The sequence below is a fragment of the Euleptes europaea genome, chromosome 1, assembly GCF_029931775.1.
Source record: "Euleptes europaea isolate rEulEur1 chromosome 1, rEulEur1.hap1, whole genome shotgun sequence".
NCBI lineage: Eukaryota > Metazoa > Chordata > Lepidosauria > Squamata > Sphaerodactylidae > Euleptes > Euleptes europaea.
The window spans coordinates 155,741,274-155,763,761 of record NC_079312.1 but is presented as its reverse complement, the minus strand read 5'-3'; the positions used below and the strand labels follow the sequence as shown (position 1 = coordinate 155,763,761).

The 22,488-nt window shown below is 50.8% G+C and overlaps 1 protein-coding gene and 1 non-coding gene across 2 annotated transcripts; both read right to left on the bottom strand.

The window, feature by feature from the left end:
* Positions 1–1,856: 1,856 nt before the first annotated feature.
* On the bottom strand, positions 1,857–1,933 carry TRNAP-GGG (transfer RNA proline (anticodon GGG)). The gene has a single exon. It is a non-coding gene; the product is annotated as a tRNA-Pro (tRNA).
* A 10,328-nt stretch (positions 1,934–12,261) lies between these two features.
* NOG (noggin) lies at positions 12,262–14,431 on the bottom strand. The gene is made up of 2 exons (XM_056849042.1): positions 14,348–14,431; positions 12,262–13,452 (listed from the first exon to the last, which is right to left on the bottom strand). Exons 1-2 carry the CDS (start codon positions 14,429–14,431, stop codon positions 12,262–12,264), a joined length of 1,275 nt encoding a protein of 424 aa, XP_056705020.1.
* Positions 14,432–22,488: the final 8,057 nt, after the last annotated feature.

The window sequence follows — 22,488 nt, the reverse complement described above, 5'->3', positions numbered from 1 at the left end:
CCATCTAGTCCAACCCTCTGCTCAATGCCGGATCAGCCTAAAGTATCCCTGGCCATTTATGCATGGGGACTTTCACTCACGTTTGCCCCCAGTCTGTCTTGGTTGTTCCTTGGAGTTATGCATGAGTTTTCCATCCATTAGAGATGACCTCACTGCCAGCCCTCACAAATCCTGGGGCTTCCCAGTCCTCTGTTAACCCAATTCTTCCATCTCCCCTGATCTTAGCCAGGGTGAAATTTCAGTGCATAAGGTGAGACACAGAAGCTTGGTTTCTCTCACAGCCAATTACAAAGCAGCATGTAAAGAGGTGGGGATACAAATGCTTCCTGCTTCCTGGGAGTTCTTTCTGAGCAGAAGAAAGGATTTTAAAAACGAGGCTTGGGTTTCTCTCCCCCTTTCAAATTGCTCCATTGTTGTTGTTGTTGTGTTTTGTTGTTCTTAAAATGCTTTTTTATGCGGCAGTTAAGGTTTCAGGGGGGACTTTTCTCACACAGTAAGCACAACAATGTAAACCAATTACAAAGCAGCATTTCAAGGGGCAGGGACTTGATTTGAGCTTGGAGACTGCTGGTGCATAGATTCCCAACAGGAAAGTGTGGGTCCAGCGAGCAACAAACTTCAGGTAAAACTCCCATGCATAAACGACCCCTGACAAGTTTTTGTCCAGCTGCTGCTTGAAGACTGCCGGTAAGGGAGAGTTCACCCACCCCCTAGGCAACTGATTCCACTGCTGAACTACTCTTACTGTAAAATCAAATTTCCCTAATATCCAACCAGTACCTTTCCACCTGTAATTTATACCCATTATTGCGAGTCCTATCCTCTGAGGGAAGTTTTTATGTGATTTGAAATCCATATGTTTGTTACTTGAACATCATTACCCTTACAACAAAATTGGATATTTCCAAATTGCATTTTAATTCCTAAAGAGACTATTTTGCCCCCTTCACCCCTCTGCTCCACAGTCTGTACGCCCCCCACCCCACATGACTTTTAGTCCATTTGGGTCCCATGACCTCAAGGATCTTCTTTCTGGGGGTTGGAAGGGACTGCTGGGGGGTGCGGGGGGTGCACTTGGACCCTTGTTACAGCCAAGAGGGTAGGGTTGCCAGCCTCCAGGTGGGACCTCCAGGAGGGACCTGGGGATCCTCTGGAATTACAGCTCCTCTTCGGACTACAGAGACCAGAAAATTGATGCTTTGGAGGGTGGAATTTGTGGCATTGTACTCCACTGAGGTTCCTGCCCTCCCCAGGCTCCATCCCCCGATCTCTAGGAGTTTCCCAAACTGGATTTGGCAACCCTACCCCCCATCCCCCACTGGTGGCCAGGGGGGCATTATGTAAGCATAAAGTATTATTTACGCCTATCTCAAAAGACAACTTATTTATGTCCTTCATTATGGGAGTTGCTGCTGTAAACATGTATTTAAATGTAATCAGCACCAATACATGTAGAAGCAAATGAAGAATTAGCTAAAGACTCCTGACTTTGGTGACATCCCTAAAAGAAAAGTGAAAGGTTCAATTTATACCTTTTGCTATTTCATCAGTTGCTGTTAAAGATGGTCAGGTTCTTGGGCCCAAGGCCCGGATCCCTAGAGAACAGAAAAAGAGGCTGCAGAGGCAAGGGTGGGAAGACTTGAGCATCGCCTCCTGACCGGGCATCTCCCGATTCCTGTTCTGTGCACTGCACAGTGTTGCACAGATGTGTTGACTCTGTGCCCTGTGTTGGGTGTGGTGAATATACTGAATCAGACCCTTGGTCCATCAAAGTCAGTATTGTCTACTCAGACCGGCAGCAGCTCTCCAGGGTCTCAGGTAGAGGGTACATCACCTACCTGCCAAGTCCCTTTAACTGGAGATGCCGGGGATTGAACCTGGGACCTTCTGCACCCCAAGCAGGTGCTCTACCACTGAGCTACGGCCCATCCCCTTTCCTTGCATGGTTGCTTAGATCATTATTTTCCCCCCTGCCTCTTTCACCTTGGGCTTTTCTCTTGAAGCTGGCAACAAACATCCTGAGGAATGTGGCCACTTTGTGATGCAGATTCTTGTCTCCCTGGACCCATTCTGAGGCTGACAACCCACTCAGTCCAGACCAGTGAGCAGGCGTCAGATGACCATGGCTTTCCCTTCACTGCCTCTGCTGGAGTGAAGCCAGCGACCTAGACGTAAAGAGCTCTTGAACGGTTTCGTCACGGCCTCCTCATCCTCTTCCACCCCCACCATCTCCTAGCAGTCCCTTTCGCCTTCATACTTAAGTTGTTTTCCAGTTCTGCTTGTTGCCTTGAAGATGGAATCAGGTATTTCTTATCTTCTCCTTTGCTGTGAATGTACAATGAAACATGGGGAATGTTTTTAAGTACTCTTGGATCACTGCATGTGTGCTAACGTGAAAAGTCAAAGGAGGAGGCATTTGAGGAATGGAGACACCTTTTAAAATGCTTTGGGTATCACTTTTGGGTTATTTTTACTGTGTGAACATTTCGCCTGTTCAGTCTTCTGTCTGCCTAAGTGTAAGTTTATCCTGTTCTTCATTCAAAGTGTTCTGAATGGTATACGTGATGTTCCTTTCCTCATTTTATCCTTACAATAGCAATATGTGGTAGGTTAGGATGAGAGTAAACAAAACAGAAGTCTGATGCCACCGCAAAGGACTAACAACATTCATTCCAATATGAGCTTTTGGGAGACAAAGCTCACTTCTTGAACACACACACACACACACACACGACCATCAAGTTCAGACCCCTCCAAGGCCTCAGGCAGGGGTATTCACATTACCTGCTACCTGGTCCTTTCAGATGGAGGTGCCAGGGATTGAAGCTGGGACCTTCTGCATGCCAAGCAGATGCTCTACCTAGGGCTGTCAATTCGGTTCATCCCGAACCGAAAAACAGCCAAATTTTCCCCGATTCGGCGGTTTTTAGTTCAGGACGAACCGAACTCAAAAAAAGGCGGGAAATGGGGGAGCTGAATTTGCCGACTTCGGGGTGTTTGGCGAATAAATTCGGCAGATTTGGGGTTCGCCCCCCCACGCGCGCCTTCACGGGACTTCCATGAAGGCGCGCAGGAGGCTCTTTAAACAGATGTGTGCCTCCAGGCCGGGAGGCACAGATCTGTTTTCCCCCCTGCGCCCCTTCACGGGGCTTCCCTGAAGGCGCGCGGGGGGCTCTTTAAACAGATCTGCGCTTTGATCTCTTTAAAGAGCCCCCCCCCCGCGCCTTCAGGGAAGCCCCGTGAAGGCGCGCGGGGGGGCTCTTTAAACAGATCTGCGCCTCCCAGCCGGGAGGCGCAGATCAGTCCCCCCCCTGCTCGCCTTCACGGGGCTTCTCCATGAAGGCGCACGGGGGGGCTCTTTAAAGAGATCTGTGCCTCCCAGCCGGGGAGGCACAGATCTGTTTAAAGGGCCCCCCGCGCGCCTTCAGGGAAGCCCCGTGAAGGCCCAGGGCCCCCCGAATTTCCCCCCGAACTCCGAATCTCGCGCCAAAGTTCGCGGATCTGAAGTGGGGGAGTTCGGACTTCGGCACGTCCCGAATTTAAACGGGCCGAATTTTGCTGAAGCCGAACTTTTCCGAATTTTTTTTCAACAGCCCTAGCTTTACCACTGGGCCACAGCCCCTCCCACTGTGTCTGAAGAAGTGTGCACTCTGTCTCCCAAAAGCTCATACTGGAGTAAATGTTGTCAGTCTTTTACAATGCTGACCCGGCTACCCCACTGGAATTAGGATGGGAATGACTGACCAAGTGACTTCTACTCTTGATTCTGCGGTTGTTTCTGGGTTAGCAAGGTCAGGGAGGGGACCAGCACAGGATTATGGCTTTCACCTTTCCATAATGTTTGTGGAAGCTGCTATGAAATTTTCAGTCAAATTCCAGTTACCACCTATGGCTGTTCTGCAAGGTAGAATTTTAGTTGCCTTAGAACATGGAGGCTTCCTCTAATCTGTCCAAAATTTTGGAAGGAGTCGCTCTTGGGGAGGGAATCCCTGAGAATTTCAATTGGAGTGGGGAGTTACACCTGGAAATGTCTTTCTCATTGTAACCAATGGAAATGACTATTGGATTGATGTCCCAAGACTTTTTCCAATAGTAAAGAATCTGACTCAAGTTGCTGAAATGATATGCAATCCCACTCTGAATCTGACTTGGGAGGTTTTCTTTTTGCACACCTTTAATATTAACTACTGTAGAAATAACACTAGCTACACACTCATTCTGGCACTGACACCTTATTGCTATATCCGAAGAATATTGAATTCTTTTCTTTGGAGACTGCAAAAGTTCAAGGATCCATGATTAGATACTATAGCAACTTGAGTCAGATTCTTGGTTACAATGAGAAAGACATTTCCAGGTGTAACTCCCCACTCCAACTGCCCTAATAAATATGGATAATCTTAAATTCCACGTATTGGTTGAGATGCTGATGGTAGGGAGAATGGGGACCATTTTGCAGTTGAAATCTAATCTGTTCTCTGGGTTGGCTTGTATGTAAAGTATGCTAGGGTTGGCTTCAAGTCTGACTATCTTTGGGGGTGAAATTAGATGGAAACAGATCCATTTCTACAAGCTTTGCATCTTTCAAAGTTCCACGTGGACTTTCATGCACATGGGAAGGGTGAAGAGACAGGAGGGAATCTCAGTTGGCAGTCAGGGAAGAGTGTGGGTCTATTCCCAATGTTTTGCAGCTATTCCTAGCACAGTGCTAGCAGGGGGCAGCTTCACCCTGCCAACACAGCTCTGGTTTGGTTCCCTTGGCAAGCTCCAAAGTTACAGTTTGAGGATGATGTCATAGTAGCTATTTCAACGTCCAGTGGAAAAAATCTTGCCAAACGTCTGAGCTGAAATATCGTCTTTTCATAAGAGATCCAAGTTTTTGCAAGCGTGACAATGAATGTTACCCTTTTCACAAACACCAGCAGGGTTTCTTATTTCCCTTTAAGCCAAATTCAAGCCCTAAATAACTCCAGCCTTACATACCTTAGAGACCCACCTCTTCACTTATATTTCTTCACGGTCTTGAAAATCAACCAAGAATGCCCCCTTGATTATACCTCCCGGGCGCCAAGTCTACGCCACGAGGGTACATAGAGAGGCTTTCTCAGTGGCTGCTCAACAGTTGTAGAACTTCTTGTATTTGGACATTTGCCAAAGGCCAAGCCTGGGTATTTTCTGGAGGGTTCCCCCCCCCCTTTGGTTAATCTCAGTAATGATTGGAATTAAAAGGTAAGGGGTAACTTTAATTTATTTGAGTGAAAGGTATTTAATATTTCGGATGGGTATTTTATTTATTTCATTGAATTTTTATTTTAAAGTTGCCCTGAACTATACAATGGGGATAATTAGAAATGTTAACGAATTAACAAAATCAATTAGCATATCAAAGGCTGTTAGATGTGATGCTTCAAGCATTCCCCCATGTCCGGAAGCAGTATGCCACTGGATACTAGTTGCCGGGGGAAACAGACAGTGGGGAAAGACTGTTCTTATTGACTTGCTCTGGTCTTATTTATTTATATTTCAGTTTTCTCCCCTATGGGGACCCGAAGTGGCTTACGACGTTTTCTCCTTCTTCATTCTATCTGTTTGGTAGATCATGCCCCAAAGAAAGTGACTTACCCAAGGTCATCCAGCAAGTGTCTATGGCAGAGTGGATATTCAGACTGGGATGTCCCCAGATCCTAGTCTGACACAGAAAGCTAGGGTAGAAATGCTTTAATAGAACAACCTATCCTTTCCAGGTTTGCTGTATGTTGGTGCTGTGGACCCAGCCCACAGATCATCCTTAAATCCTGGCTTGCCCTAGTAAATCCTGATTTCAGCAATGTCTTTCCCCCATCTCTCTCCCTACAAAGAAAACACAGTGCCATCTTCCTGGGGGGAGGGAACTGGCCTGACAGTACATTTCCCTGACTATTTCCCACACCCCCTGTAAAACCTGAAACAATAAGTAAGCCAGGCTGTGTGTGCGTGTAAAGTGCGGTCAAGTTGCAGTCAACTTATGGCAACCCAGTAGGGTTTTCAAGGAAAGAGATGAACAGAGGTGGTTTGCCATTGCCTGCCTCTGCGTAGCGACCTTTGACTACCTTGGTGGTCTCCCATCAGAGTACTAACCAGGGCCAACCCAGCTTAGCTTCTGAGATCTGACAAGATCAGGCTAGCTTGGGCCATCCAAGTCAGGGCCAAGCCAGTCTAGAGGGACACAATTATGGGGACCCATGGAACCAGTCAAATTCTGCAATTTGCTTTCATATGATGTTTGGGCTGGGTCTGGATGGTGGTGGGGACAAACCTTTTTCTTGGAGCCACCAGTGATTCTGGGCAGCTCTGGCTTGGCAATTTACATACTCCAGCGGGGGAGGTAGTGGGTTCCAGAGATGAGCATCTATCTGAGCATGTGCAGCTCTTGAGCCGTCTTCTGCTTCCCCCACCCCCACCCCCAAGATTCCTGCTCTTAGTTTAAGGAATCCTGTGGGTGTGAAGAACTGAGCCTTTAGGCCCCAGGTCTCTATTCTATGGCAGTAAGACTGCTTCACATGTACAGATCCCTCAGTCTCTCCAGGTGTTTTTGGGGCTTGATGTAGGGTTGCCAACTGACAGGAGAAAAAAAATGTTCTGTCCCTTTAACAGAGTGTTATTCACCAGCCAATGTTATTAGCTCCATGCAATTAAAAGCTTCAGCTACCCATTTCCCCACATTAAGTCTCTAGTAAAAGGACAGGACATTTTTCTGCAGGCTTGCTGGCAACACTAGCCTAGGGTAGAAAGGCTCTTTCTAAAGTACTGTTACTGTAAGTGTGTGACATAGTTGTGGTTAGCATGTTGGATCAGTCTCTGTGAAGCCTGAATTCAAATCCCTGCTTTGTCATGTTGCTTAGCTCTCTCTGAGCCTACCCTACCTTGCAGGGCTGTCATGAGGATAAAACGAGGAAGGGAGACCTATGAATGCCGCCCTGAGGTCATTGGAGGAAGGGCAGGATAAACATTCCCTGGAAAGATGACTGTGAATACCTCAGGCAGCACTCCCTCCTGCCCTTTCTTTAGTCCTCTCTGGTTCCTTCCCAGACTGTAGACTGCTCACCCACCTGACTTGAAGATGTTTATTTAGGCTCTGATGCACAGTGAACATAATCGTACCTATCACCAATCTTACATTTCAAAGTCTTTTAGGGGGCCAGATCCGGTTCATGAATGCAATATATTTTTACAATTACTATTACTACAGTTGTTAAAGGAAAGTTTCTTTTCTGTTTGTAAGCATGCCTGAAAAATGAGTACAGTTATACATTTAAAGGGTGTGGGGAGAGATCTCAACATCTTCTGGAACTAAGATTACACTAGTTTGCTGCTGCCTGGAGTCCTAAGGAATCCATCAGGAAGAACACTCTAAATGTGATCATCCATCCAGCTTGTCTTCCAGGCGCCACTAAGATTAAATGAAAGAAATCATAAGATGAAGGTCTTTAACTTTTAATCCTTTTACAATGAACCTTCAGATAGTCTTGGGGGCAGGCTGCCTTCTGTATGAGTAATAATGCCCCTTGTTCCTCTTCACTCAGTTAATGAATACCCACAACATGGTACCCAGACCCCCTTCTCTCCCCCCCCCATCTGATTGGAAGGAAAAGTGCATTAAATTGGGGAAGGGAGAGAGATGATTCAGTGAGACCAGAAAGCTATGTGAAAGCAGGATTGGTCTCCAGCAGTGAACATATTTAAACCAATTAACATACTAGATTTCGGGGGGGGGGGAGAAGGTTGCAAGATAAATACACAAAGACACCCCCTCAGTTTTTTTCTGTGAAAACACACTGGTATCTTTTAAAGGTGGTAATTATTAATTATTGAGAAATTTTCCAAACTACATTGACCATTTCTGCATCTTAAGCCTCTATTAAAGGGACAGGAGATTCTCCCCCAGGCATGTGACCAACCCTTGTCTGGGTGAGCTGTGGCTTTTTAAAAACCTCTGTTGTTGAAAAGTCTGCGTGGTATTGTGGTTAACATGTTGGACTGGCCTTTGCAAAGCCTGAGTTCAAATCCCTGCTCTTCAATATTTTGGTTGATTTGATAAAAAATAGTATGACAAAACTTCTGATCTGGGAATTTTTTCTCCATAGATTGACATGGCCCCCTGTGCCCTCAAAAGGAGTGTATCTGACCCCGCAACCCTGTGCACACTTACCTGAGAGTAAGCCCATAATACCCCAGCAGCCAAGCCCATCCATTCATTCTTCTTAAGGGCATTTTACGAAATAGCAGCAATATTTATTTGCAGATGATTGCATTCAAATGCATACCACAGAAAAGTAAGGCAAAAGGAAATAGAGTGTGTGGGGGGAGGGGAGGGGAGGGATCTTCCAGTTTATGTCTTTTGTTTGTTGTGGTACTTATCTTAAGATAAAAATATATAAATGGTCAGTTGCATTTTTTTCAAGAAAGTTATCTGTTTAAAACTGTGCCCCTCAGGCCAGTTCTGCACCCCTCTGAGGTTCGCGCCCTACGTGACCGCCTAGTTTGCCTAATGGTAGAACCGGCCCTGGGCATGATCATTCTGAAGTCAGTACCCTGAGAAATGCAAGGAAGCCAGCTGAACCTGTAGGCACATCTTTGGCTCATGGCCGGTACCCTCCTTGATTTCATATTTATAGGCCAGTTCAAACACGTGTCACTTTTGTAACTGGATGGGTTTCAGTGGAACGTCTGGATTCCTTCCCATTCAAAACCTCATCTTGAAATTGATTTACAGATCCCTCGCTGTAAAGGACAGCTTTCTTCACGGGTTCAAAAAACCACCAGCTGATACAGGCAAGCAGTGGCAAACCTGCAGGAGTTGACCCACGTGTGAAATTCCCCACGCACCCCCATCGATTCCGGTTAAGAGGTCAGCGGGTGCGGATCCAGACAGTATTAAGTCCCACCCTTCTTTATAAGGAAACGACCGGCTGACGGGGACTTATCGGTGAATGGCTGGGCGTGAGGTTTGGTGTGCCTTCAGGCGACGCTAACAGACAGGCCACTTGTGCACAGGAGGTTTTGCCTTGGATTTGCCCCTCTCTAGATGCACATTTTTCCCATCTGAATTCTCAAAGCTCAACAATAAGCCCCCATGCAGAGGTTTGAGAATTCAGATGGGGGAAATGTGCTTCTAGAGAGGGGCAAATCCAAGGGCAAACGTCCCGTGCATAAGTGACCACAGACAGCAATCGCTGCTCAGTGTCTGGGGTCAGGGAAGATGCCCGTTTGAAAGCCCTTTAAAGCTGCCCCACTCTCCTTTTCTCCTCCGCTTCCTTTGAAGTCCGCCCCCTGGTAATCAGACGGCAGACTGATACTCCCGTCTAGTCAAAGCGCTTAAGGACCCCCGACGACAGACCGCGATCCTAAGTAAACTTGATTTGTTCAGGGTCCGGAGATACGCTTGCACTTATCAGTTCACACCCACCGCCCTGGGCCGGAGCGACTCTCCGAAAGGCACAACTGGAGCGTTTAGACGAGAGGGCTGCGATCCACCGTGTTCACAATGTTCGGTGGGACTTACTTCCAAGTAATTGTATAGAGGATCTACTTAACAAATGGGAGAGCGAGAGACGAATGCCTACGTCTGCAGACGAGCGGCTGCTGAGGACAGAGAGGTGTCCTGGGGAGAGAAAGGAGGTGATGCTCGCTCATGAGCGCTTCTTTCCTGAAATAAAGTCCGGCCGAAGACCCCCGTGTTCACTCCGTTCTGTCAGCGCTCTTCAAGAGGCCAGGCAAACCTTCAAGAGCGACGGCTGCCAGAGTCTGAGCCAGGAAGTCCCCAGATCCCAGGTGGCCTGTAGATGGCCTCAGTCTCTCCTCCCAACAATCTTAGTGTTATAGCACCGTCCTACCCTGCAGGGTTGTTGTTGAAAGGCTGACGGACCGCGCGTTGCATTGACTGGGCGCACAAAAACACGCCTAGTTGAACCAATACAAAGCAAAAGTCCGAGATGTGCGCACGAGAGAAAGGCATGGGGTTTATTCTAACAATCCCGCACCACAGATAGGAGGACCCCACACTGCCAAGCAGAAGTTAATTCATCCGGAAGGAGAACTGCCCCCGCATTTACAACCTCTGAAGCGGGAGGCGGGAGGCCGGAGAACCGGGCTGCTTTACCCTATTTTCGCCCGCAGCAAATATCAATGTGGGGGGAGGGGGAGAGGCAGGAAAGATGTGCCCTTTAACCCGCTCTAATGGCGGTTAAAAATTGCGGGGTAACTAATCCGGATTATCTGGTAGCAACTCCAGCGCCATTTATGCCTGGGAGGTTTTGCCTTGGATTGGCCGCTCTCTGAAGGCACATTTTCCCCATCCAAATTCCCAGAACTCAAAAATAAGCCCCTATGCAAAGTTTTGAGAATGGGGAAAATGTGCATCTAGAGACCGGCAAAGCCAGGGCAAAACCTCCCGTGCACAAATGGCCCAGATCTGGAAGAGCCTGTCTTTCTTCCCTGGTGTCAAGCCTGCAGGATTCTTGGCAAGGCAGCTTTCACGGGCCATTCAGAAGCGCTTCCCACTCCGGCGGGGGAGAAAACCCCGGGGCCGACGGCGTCGCGAGAAGGGCGGCGGCAAGAGCAGCAGCGGCGCCCGCCAGCGCCGGGTCTCATGCGGCCGGAGGCTCCGGCCGCTTTCTCCTCCGCCAAAGGGTTAAACGAAAAGGGGGCGGAGGGGGGCGCTGGCCGGCTCCTGGCCGGGATAGGCGGCCGTTTGGAGCACCAGCCGCCCGCCGGCTCCGGTTTCAGCCAGGCTCGACCACAATGGGAGGTGTCAGGGACACGTGGCTCCTCGGGAAGGAGGTGTCGAAGCGGCCGCCGCTTCGCGCCTTCACCCCCCCCCCCAGGCGACTCCTTCGCGCCGGCCAGGGTGGGTGACAGCCAAACCGGGGGGGGGGGGTTGGAAGAAAGGAAACGTTGGGAGAAAGACTCCCTCCCCCAGCTGTGCTTTGCAAGAGGAATAGCTGTCGCTCGCTTGGGAGGTAGTGCTCTTGAAGTCAGCGGGACTTTTATTTCCGAGCATGGGACGGTTGTGCAAGGGGTGACTTTAGGCATTTTCACACATGCTGAATAATACACTTTCAATCCACTTTCAGTGAACTTTAACGACCATTTGCAAGCGGGTCTGGCCATTTCACGTGTTGCCATTTATGCACGGGAGGTTTTGCCTTGGATTTGCTGCTTTCTAGATGCCCATTTTCCCCATCTGAATTCTCAAAACTCTGCACGTGGGTTTATTTTTGAGTTTTGAGAACTCAGATGGGGAAAATGTGCATCTGGAAAGCAGCAAACCCAAGGCAAAACCTCCCGTGCATAAATGGCCACAGTCAAGAGGTGGGAAGAAAAGCAACTGGACGCCACGAAAGGCCCCCTGGACGCCCCCTCGTTCGCCGAACCGAATCCCAGTTTGCCAAGCCCACCCCACACCAAAGAAGAAGTCACAGCAGGGCTGGTGTTTTAGTGGTTGGTTTTAATTCTTGAACTCAACTTTTCGACTACAAAGGAAATGAATATAAAGAATAAATAGCAAACTCTCTTCCATTTACAGAGGGTTGAAGACATTTTTTTTAAAAAAAACCTTTGTTCACTATATACAATAACACGCTGTCCTAAGCTTTTATTATAATATCTTGAAGTCCGTTAAAAAAAAAAAAAAAAACCCCACACGCGACGCAGATATACATTTTCCGAAGAATGGAAAATATCTTTTATACATAAAATGTTTCTTTTCTTACCAAAAGTTCGCGTTTCATTTTTTAAAAAAAAATCGACTTCGCAAAAAAAGCGAAGCGGGTCCCCCCCAAAATGCTTCTCTTTGCAATATAAATTAAAGGGGTCGGGGGGAAAGAAGCCACAACCGAGGCGAAGACTTTAAAATACAGTAGACGAGAATGAGTTCACGTTGTAACACTGACCTTTTGGATAGGAGACTATATCGCACATACACGCACACGCCTCTCTCTCTCACACACACGCTCGCAGACCTCAAGCTACATTCCCCTACACGTGACAGTACAGTGCAACGTCTGGATCGGGCGACCAAGTCGTCAGGGCCTTGGAACGTATCCAAGTCCAGCCGAGTCGTTTTCTGTTTTGTCCCTGGGCATCTATGTGGGAAGGGTCAGATGAAACCTGGAGGTGGGTGCGGGGGGGGGGAGGCAGTTTTCTGCGGAGGGGGGGGGCGATTAAGCGCCCGCGCCGTCCTGTGGCCCCTCCGGCCCGCCCGCCCGCCCGCCCGCCCGCCGGCTAGCAGGAGCACTTGCACTCGGCGATGATGGGGTACTGGATAGGGATCCAGGCGCAGCGCTGCCCCCCGCGCCGCTGGCACCTCCAGCGCAGGATGGTCAGGTGCACGGAGCGGGCCGGCTTGCAAAGCATCCCTTCCGGCACGGAGCACGAGCGCTTGCTGAAGCAGCTGCCCACCTTGACGTGGCGGGGCCAGAAGCGGCTGCCCAGGTCGTTCCACGTGTAGAGCACGGGGCAGAAGGTCTGCGACCACAGCCACAGCTGCAGCTTGCGGCGCAGCTTCTTGCTCAGCCGGTGCTTCTTGCTGGCCGCCGGGCCGCCGCCGCCGCCGCCGCCGTCGTAGAAGTCCAGGCCCTTGATGTCCCCGGGCATGGCCCCCGAGGGCCGCTGCCGCAGCAGCAGGTCCAGCTCGGCCGGGTCGTCGGCGGCGCCGGCCGGCCGCTCGTCGGGCGCGCTGAGCGCCATGAAGGCGGGGTCGAAGTGGGTGCCCAGCAGGCCCCGCAGCAGCGTGTCGTTGAGGTCCTTCTCCTTGGGGTCGAAGAGCGGGTCCGGGTGCTCGATTAGATCCACCAGGGGCAGGTTGTCGCTGGGCGCCGGGCGGATGTGCAGGTAGTGCTGGCAAGCGCCCGGCGGCGCCCGGAGGCCCAGCAGCAGCAGCAGCAGCAGCGGCGGCCCCCGGGCGGGCAGCGCGGCGGCCGCCGGGGAAGCAGGCGCCATCCTCGGGGGGCGGGGGGCGGCGGCCTTCAGCGGGAAGCGGGGCCCGGCCGAGGCATCGGCGGGCGGGCGCGGAGGGCGGCCCCCCCGAGGCAGGCGGGCCCGGGCACGCGCCCCTCCTCGTGGGCGGCCGGGCGGCGCGGGCGGGCGAGGCGGCGTCCCTCTGGGCCGGGCGCGGCGGGCCCCCTGGCTGCGGGCCGGGGCGGCGGGGCGTGGAGGCGAGCGCCGGACCCCGGGCCCCGCAGCCGCCGCCGCCGCCACGCACCTCGGCACCAGCGAGCCTGCCGCGCGGGGATCCAGCGCCTTTAAATTGCCGGCACTGTCCGCTTCGGCTCCATGGAAACCACCGACTCTCTCTTTCTCTCTCTCTCTCTCTCTCTCGGTGGACAAGAGGACGGGGCCGAGGTGGGGGGGGGGTGGAGGCGAGGAGGCAAAATCGCCCCGAGCAAAGTCCTGCAGGGACCGGCCGCTCAGCGTCTGCCCCGATCACGCCCGGCCAGGCTGGAAAAGGGAGGGTGGTGGTCTCTCTGTTTCTCTCTGTGTCTCTCTGTCGGCCTCCCGCTGCCAACTGGGAGCCGGGTCTGCGGACGATGCTCGCGGTCGCTTTTGGCCTCAGCTGGCCCCGCAGACGCGCTCCGCGGGGCTGAGCATTTCCCCCGGACGAGGCTGAGAAAGTTGCCGGGCGGCCAGGTGGGAGGCGGCTTTTACGGCTTGCCCCTCGGGCGCGGTTTCAGCCGCAGAGCTGGTGGGTCTCTGCAACCTCGCAGGTAGCCGATCGCTCCATGTGCGCCCTGGCTGGCTGGCTGGCTGGCTGGCTGCTCTTTTTTCTCATGCACGCCTTCCCCTTTCCCCCCGCCTCTCCCTCCAAACTCTTTCGCCCTCCTCTCGCTTGATCCCCCCCGATTGCCCCGCTCCCCGGTTGCGGCCGCATTTATTTGCGCGGCTCCACACATGAGCCCGTGATGTAATTCCTAGGCGCTCTTGTTGGCTTCCAGCCGGAGAGGCTCTCCGCAGACGCCTCCTCTCCCCGGAGCGTGAAATCGCCGGCTGGGGCGCCTCCCAGCGGGAGCAGGGCGCCCTCTGCCGGAGGTCGCGTGAACACCGGGACCCTGCCCTCAGGCTACTTGGCAAGACGCTCGGAGAGGAGAAGTGGCGTTTGCTTCACAAACACCACCAAGAGGGCTAAACGCAGATCGCCCAGCCGGCTTTTGTTTGCCAGGCTCTCCTGGCTTCGCTTTCCTCACACAGCGGCTGTGGAATGTAGAATCCCCGATGCATTAAATAGCCCAGCTGAATGCCGGTGACGGCCTGGTTCAGCCTTCCTGGGAAGAACGAGCCTAGGCAGCCCGTTCACATCTAGAGGTGCCAATACCAGTGCTAGGAAGCAGTGCCAGGGCAAGGCCTCGGCCTGTGTGCCTAGCGTGTTGCCCAGGCAAGAGACCTGGCTGGCCGCCATGTGAAACAGGATGCTGGACTCAATGGAGCACTGATCTGACCCACCAGGGCTCTTCCTAAGCACTTCTTGTGCTGATTGCCTCTTATTGAAGAATATGATGTAGTGGATAAGCGTTTGGGGTGCTGATGGACTTATATATATGTTGTTGGTCAAACCCCGGTTCAGATCTCTCTTAAGTCTACACTTGGCCAAATTCACATGGGATGCTGGAGTTTCCTGGAACTCCAAATGCATAAGTTGACCCTGGAAAGCAGACTGGGTGTGTGTGTGTGAGTGAGAGAGATGGTCAGGGGAAGGTAGGGATTCTTTCCGACATGCTATTCTATTGGAAATGACCTCCTCACCCACAGGAGGGCACAAGGATCCACGTTGCCCCTGTTTTTTTCTTACCAAGGATTTAATGCGGGGGGGGGGTCTGTCTGGGAAATGGTATGTGCGTGTGTGTGTGGGGGGGTTAATCCTCCCCTTCCTCAGCCCACATCCTCAGTCTAAGCTTGGGCGAGGTGTGGGCAGTGGCTGCTTTTTACAGCCAGAATCACAGAAATCCAGCATCATGTGGTGTGCGGGCCAGAATGGCCTAAGGCAAGTCACTCTCGACTGAAACTATCACAAGAGTTCCTTTGTGAGGATAAAATGAGACTACACCTTCCAAGCTGTTTTGAAAATCTCTGGAGAAATGTGACAGACTGCAGTCTACATCTCTGGCATTAAAAGCCAGTGCTCCTGGTCTAATTCCTGAGTTTTTCTCCTTATGTCTGGCAGGGGAGAACCATCAAGATGGCACCTGCTTCCTAGACAAGCTGTTTTCTTCAAGGCGTTGGTATATTGGAGGAAAGCAGCTGCTCTAGGATGACGGTACCATCTTGGGAGACTTGCCCCTTGCTGGAAGAAGAGAACTGCCCTCCTATTGTCTGTCTAGAATTCTCAAAGCACTTCATGTATATTATTTACATTTTCAGAAAACAATGTGGTATTGCCCTAGAAATGGGTGGAACCATGAAGTTCTGTTTCAGAAAAGACTGGATAAGTCCAGAAATGTCCTCCTAATTACCACTGTGAATCTTCAAGTCTCCTGCTGGAGAAGAATACTGCAGGTACTAGGCATTTATGCAACACGCTGTTTCTTTAGATATGTATATCCTGCTTTTGTCCCCAGTGAGGACCCAAAGCAGCTTACAACTTCTATACATAGAGGCTTCCTGTGCCACTAATAGGAGTCCACATCATTAGAGCAGACTCTCGCCATTCAGAGATTTGTACCTTGCGATTTCACTTATTTGTGGTTCATGTTTCGATCACATAATTCATCCAGACTGTTTTTCCCCCTCATCATAATCATTAAATGTTGCAGGAAATGTGGTTGATTTAATACTGAGAGACAGAAGACACCCTTCTTCCCAGCATTTGTCATTTTTGCCATTTTAGATGCTCCCAAAAAGCAATCCCCTGTGTATGGCAAGGATCTGTGGCTCACCATGGTGGAGTTCAATGGCACTATCAATCTGCTCTTGGCTAGGAGTCCCATGTGCCCTGTGAGAGCCTCCAGAACAGGAACAGGATGCTGAAGCAACACATTTCTTACCAACATATACTTGACTGTAGCATCAGAGTGAACCCAGCATTGGCATCTGCTGAAGCCACCAGCTACCTGGTCTACCCTGCAGAGGTTATTGCAAGTATTACCAAGAACCAATCGATTCAGCTCACTGTGACCATCTCTTCCTCCTCTTACCACCCTTCTATTGGAGGACAAGGTACCTTGAAGCTGGTTGTGGAGATGGGCTGCATCTTTCTCAGGCAGCTAGCTGCAAGAGGCTGTTGTAAGCAGCAGAAAGAGAGGTAGGGTGGCCAGCCTCTGGTAGTGGCTGGAGATCTCCCACTATTACAACTTATCTCCAAGAGACAGAGATCAGTTCACCTGGAGAAAATAGTTGCTTTGGAAGGTGGACTCTAGGGCATTATACCCCGTTGAAGTCCCTCCCCTCACCAAACCCCGCCCTCCTCAGGCTCCACGCCCCAAATCTCCAGGTATTTCCCGACCCAGAACTGGCAACCCTAGAGATGGGATGAGGCAGCGCAGAGGGGCAACCACCCAAAACCACGGTCTTGGCTGCTTGTTTGCCCGTCCCCTTGCCACCACCATATGTCAGTATTGAATCTGTTTATGTGTGACTGTGGCATTCAAGTGAATCTATTGCTAGGATATGCTACAGCCACTGGTCACTCCATTGCTAGCTACCTTATGAGCTCCAAACTCTGCTCTCTGTGCCCCCACCCACAGAAGTAAAGCAGGCAGTAACTACAGACAGGGCTTTTTCAGTGGTGACCTCTTGCCTTTGGAATGCCCTCCCTGTGGAGGATTGTCTGTTGTCATTAAGGTACCAGCTGAAAACACTGCTGCTTGCCCTGGCTTTTAATGGAGTTTTATCCTACTTTTTATTTGGTTATTGGGATTCATGGTGTAGCTGTCCTTTTATTACGCCAGTCTTTTTGTGGGGCTTTGTGTGCACTTTGGTAGTTTCATGTTGTTTTCTGTGTTGACGTTGGTTTTATAGCCAGTGGATTAAGACAGCTTTATTGCGAGGTGAGTTTTACTTGGATTGGTTGTTTTAATTTGAACGATTTAATGCTGTAATATAGGAGCCCCATGGCACAGAGTGGTAAGCTGCAGTACTGCAGTCCCAGCTCTGCTCACGACATGAGTTCGATCCTGATGGAAGTCGGTTTCAGGTAGCCGGCTCAAGGTGGACTCAGCCTTCCATCCTTCCGAGGTTGGTGAAATGAGAACCCAACTTGCTGGGGGTAAAGGGAAGATGACTGGGGAAGGCACTGGCAAACCACCCTGTAAACACTGTCTGCCTAGTAAACGTCGGGATGTGACGTCACCCCATGGGTCAGGAATGACATGGTGCTTGCACAGGGGACCTTTACCCAATGCTGTAAGCTTCCTCAGGCATTTTCTGGAGAGGTAACATTTACCTTTTCTAAACAATAAATGAGTGAACAAGGAATTTGTTCCGGGTATAGAAACTCAAGGCACAGAGCGGGAGCTTTACCCCTCTTAAACATACATCTGTATGAATCCTCCATCCAGGGACTACATGGGGTATAGTACTTGACTTATTTCTATTCAAGTTTAGTAGTAGAAATACTTAAGTGAAGATCAGTGATAAATGTCAAGCATCTGTTGAAGCCAGTCAGAATTTTAGTGCCATGTTTGAATGAAACTTTACTGGTATCTTCTTCCCTGAGCCATTGAAATCACTTTCCATTCACTGACTGTAAGTATACCAGGATCAACAGTCTTTGAGGTTTGTCTAACTGGCCCACATTCCTCCATCAGATATCTGATTCTGACAAATACAGGAGAGTTCTCTACAAATCTGAAGGAAGCCCCAGATCTGCAGAAGAAGAATCTGATACATGCACGCATTTACTAAAACTCCCCCAAATAATAGAGTGTGTCTGTTGTTGTCTGTAACCGAGCTGCAGTGGCCATTTTGGCTATGCAACCACAACAATATTTCGGAGCCTTCCAAGCCTTAGTTTCTGTAGAGCAAAGCCAAGGGGCAAGAAGGAATAGAGTTGGAGACCAAAACAGCCCTGGAAAGGCCCCCAATCTTCATCCCCCCTTTATGGAGGACTTGCTGGTGAAAGGCCTGGTAGCAACCACTGGAACTCACTACCCACTCAACTGGCCCTGGCACTGCCACTGTGCAGCAGGGCCCAGTTTGGCCCCAGCAGATGCCGCTTCGCAACTTGGCCAGACTTTTCCCAGGGAAAGGCTGCCAAGGGGAGGGAAGGAAGGAAAGCTGAAGATGGGGGCGGGGGAACAGGTAAAGGTAGGTTGGCTGGTGGGCAGGAAGGAGAGAAGGAAGCAGGAAAAGGAAAGAGGTGGTGTGGGCTTTCAGGGAAGGAAAAGAGGAAGTAGTGGAGGAGGGGCAAATGAGATGGCCCCTGCAAATCCTTGCTGGTCCCCTGCTTGTTTACATATAAATTGGACAGAGGACCCACCTCTGGTTTGCATGCCTTCAGTGTGTGACCTGGGTAACTCTGTGTTGAGTTGATTGGGAGGTTCAACTCAACACAGAACATTCTGAGTGTCATTAACTGACCAAGCTTGTTAAATAACTATAAATTAAATAAAAACCTGTGGTATAGCTATCTTGCAGTCCATTTTAGCTCTTTTCTTTGTTCTTGCCATTCATGTGTCTCAAGTGAAGTAAAAATCTAGAGCAGGAGCCAATCAAAATTTCTAGGGTTACCACTAGGCATGGAGGAAAATATGTGGAAATGGGCAGCTTAACATTTTCATGGTGTGGAGGTAGATAACAGGACACTTTTTTCCCAGCCAGTTGGAAACCCTGCATTTTAAAGCTCCATTTAAGATCCCAATTGAAACGAAGCATAAGGCTATATAATGATTTTTATTATTTGCCTCCCCTTTACGTTTGGTTTTCTACCCCCCCCCCCCAGTCAGAACCACTTGTAAGCTCCTTTGGGTAATACTTGCAATTTTGGGTCTGTGTAGTTCTGTACAGTGCCATATGTGTCCAAGTGTAAACACTTCTCACTGTGCAAATAACAGCTGGGTGTACGACCTTCTGAAATACCTAGAAAGAGAGGGGAGGTAATCCTTTCAAGGTTGCCACTTGTAGGTATTCTGAAGCGTCACTTTCCTGTCAGACGTGAGAAGAGGTAGTGTATTTTATTGTATCTTAAATTGTTTTTATGTGCTGGAAATTGCCTCAAGAATCTGAACAGAGAGAGACTGGTATCTAAATATGTGTTTAGTCAGTAAATGTGTTAAAGTCCATACTCCTTTGTGTGTATATGTATTTGTATGGTAAATGCGAGCAAGATGTTAAATATGCTATAAAAGTATATGCCACGGACTATTCTTCCATTCATCCTCATGGCCTTGCACATCTCCCACACTCTCCCCATTGAAATATAAGTACTGGATCACCAGTGCAATCCTAAACAGAGTTACTGTAAGGGTCTGTAAGCTTTTGCTTTGTGTGCTCCCCCCCCCTGGACTCATAAAAGCAGTCCAGGCCTTTTGCCTTTCCTTGGTTCAGGCGCTGCGTCCAGCAGGCCCCAGGTTGGAATGTCTCTTCCCACCATCCTCCTCCCTTGCTCTCTCCGACTCCCTCCCACCAGCTATGGCCTTGGTGTGTAGATAGTAATAACGAGCTTCCTGAGGTCTTTGATGTTCCTGTACCATGCACAATTATCTCGTAGATTCCCATAACATGCTTTTGACATCTGCTTCCCTGTAGGGGTTATAATTCTGTCTTTGTGAAATTGCTAGCACTTGCGACTTTGCCATTGTAAGGCCTATACTAACCTGAAGCTTCCAATAAAGTTCCTTGTTTCTGCATGACCGTCTGAGCAAGTGATTTTATGGAGTTTGCACAGGGAGGTTGGGAACGAGGAAGCTCGTTATTACTATCTACACACCAAGGCCATAGCTGGTGGGAGGGAGTCGGAGAGAGCAAGGGAGGAGGATGGTGGGAAGAGACATTCCAACCTGGGGCCTGCTGGACGCAGCGCCTGAACCAAAGAAAGGCAAAAGGCCTGGACTGCTTTTATGAGCCCGGGGGGGAGCACACAAAGCAAAAGCTTACAGACCCTTACATTCTGCCCCCCTTAAGGCCCCCCTCCCCCGAGTCCGGGTGGACGAGGCTTGTCAGGATAGGCAGAGTGAAACTCTCGAACCAGGCGGGGAGCCGCCACATGGGGAGTGGCCACCCATTCGTCATGGGCGGGCCCCAGGTGCTTCCAGCGGATCAGATAGAACAATTTTCCCTTTTTCAGCTTAGAGTCCAACACTTTAGAAACTTCAAGATGCGATTCCCCCCCCACAACCATAGGAATTTCGGACTTAGGGAGGGGGTGGAAGTGAGGGGCAGCGACGTACGGTTTAAGTAGGCTGATGTGGAACACCGGATGTACCCCTCGGAGAGACTTGGGGAGTTCCAACTCCACCGTGACGTCGTTGATCGCTCGGGTGATGGGAAAAGGACCTACATACTTGTCACTCAGCTTTTTGCCAGGCCGAAGTGAACGTAGGTTCTTTGTGGAAAGGTAAACCTGCCCTCCCACCTTGAGTTCCCACCCCAGGACCGATGTTTATCGCCCTGGTCTTTGTACTTGCGCTTGGCCCTTTCCAGGTTTTTCTGCAGCCAGGGCCAAGTGGTCTGCACCACCTGTACCCAATCCTGGACCTCCTGCACCCCTTCAAGTTCAGGAGTGATGGTAGGAGAACCAAAGGGCCCAAAGTCTTTTCCATAAACCACATGAAACGGACTGAAACCTGTGGAGGAATGGGGGGCATTATTATAGGCATATTGTGAGGGTCTCTGTCTATGTGTCTCTGCTTTCCATCACCTGCTTTTGCTTTGTTATCAGTGAACTCGTAAAAGCAGTTCACACCTTCTGGTCTCAGGCGCCAGGCCTGATTGCCCCTAGTATCTTCCCCCCCGCTGTTCTTCCTGTCAGTACTCCCTCAGGCCAATGCGGCCTTGGAAGTGTGATAGCTTCACCAGACTTCCTGGGACTCGTCTGATGTTTTGTATTATGCCAAGCTTGTAACTTCCCATAACAATAAGTGTGAACCCCAGCGCCCCAGTGCCCTGGAGTCAATATATTCTGTAAACCCGAATAGCCCCTCACTTGCAGCTTTCTACCTGTGCCTGTCTCATCTCCTGATGTCTTCAATAAATCCTTTGTTTCTTTATCAACGTCTGAACATCTGATTTGGAGAAGTAAACTCAGAGAGAGGGGATCTCTCACATTAAGCTGCAAGTCATTGCCTCTCGGACTGCTGCTGTACCTTTTGGGACAGAATGCAAGGCGATGAGGAAAACACCCCTACTACCCCTGACGCACCGAATGAACCGGTGGTGCCGGAGAAACCGGACCCCAAGGAGGAGGGTGCCAAGCCAAAGAAGCCTAGGGATCCCATCCCCGACCAAGGCCGGGACGGACGTCCCCGAGGATTTTTTAACAATTGGCTGGACTCCCCCAAGGGTTGGTCTCTCTCCCGAACCGCGGCGAAGGATCGCCGGTTGGCCTTCCCCAGCACGGGACTCGAAGGGGACCCGGCACGCAAGGAGGCCCTGATGGAGGAAGAACGCAAGCAGTGGCAGGAGGATCGCCAAGCTATGCAGGAGCAGATGGAAACCATGCAGCGTGTGATGGGTGAGATGGCAGCGGCCCTGGACGCGCTGAAAGTGCAACCGCCCGCCGGCAATCTCCCGGACGGAGCACCGGCAGCCCCTCCCGCGCCTCCTAGCCTCCCGTCCCATCGGGACCTGAAAGTCACGTATGACGGTTCAGGGGACCAGTTGACCTTTTTCATGGTCCAAGTGGACATTTTTATGCGAGAACAAGGCCGAACCTTCACCTCCGAGGAGTCCCGGGTGCAGTACGTGGCTTCCTTACTGCAAGGGGAGGCGGCCGCCTGGATGGTGCTGCAGTATGAACTCCGCTCGCCGGTGCTGCGAACCCTGGACGAGTTTATGGTAGCACTCCGAAACCGCTTTGAGGACCCGACTCTGGGAGAGCGGGCTAAAGCCTCCCTGATGCAACTGCGCCAAGGGACCAAGTCGGTGGCGCAGTATGCAAGTGAGTTCCAGTCACTGGCCAGCCGAATCCTGGACTGGAGTGAGGCCACTTTGGTACAGTGTTTCAGGGAGGGCCTCAACCCGGACCTCCAACATTGGGCCTTCATGCAAGGGAACCCCCCGGATGTGGAAGGCTGGGTTCGCCACGCTGCCGACATCGAGAATCGCAAACAACTTTTGACCTTGTCCAAACAACGCATTGGACGAGACCCGAGACCCCGGAGCGACCGGGGCCGAGACTTCCGACTGGGGGGCAGCGGGGGTCCCTCGGCTGCTGAACGCCGCAAGCGTTTTGAGACCGGTGTCTGCCTGACCTGCGGAGGTAAGGGACACTTTGCGTCACAGTGCCCCTCTCGTTCGGGCCGTCCCGACCCCCAACGCCAAGCCCCGACTGAACCACAGAAGGCGACTGCCGAGGACCAGCCC

What these genes read in the sequence shown, in the direction of transcription:
- NOG (XM_056849042.1), bottom strand. Translation starts at nt 14,431, where the DNA reads ATGGCGGCCAGCCAGGTCTCTTGCCTGGGCAACACGCTAGGCACACAG. An exon ending in GGCACTGCTTCCTAGCACTG is followed by an intron (nt 13,453 to 14,347) that starts GTATTGGCACCT and finishes TGATCGGGGCAG; the next exon opens with ACGCTGAGCGGCCGGTCCCT.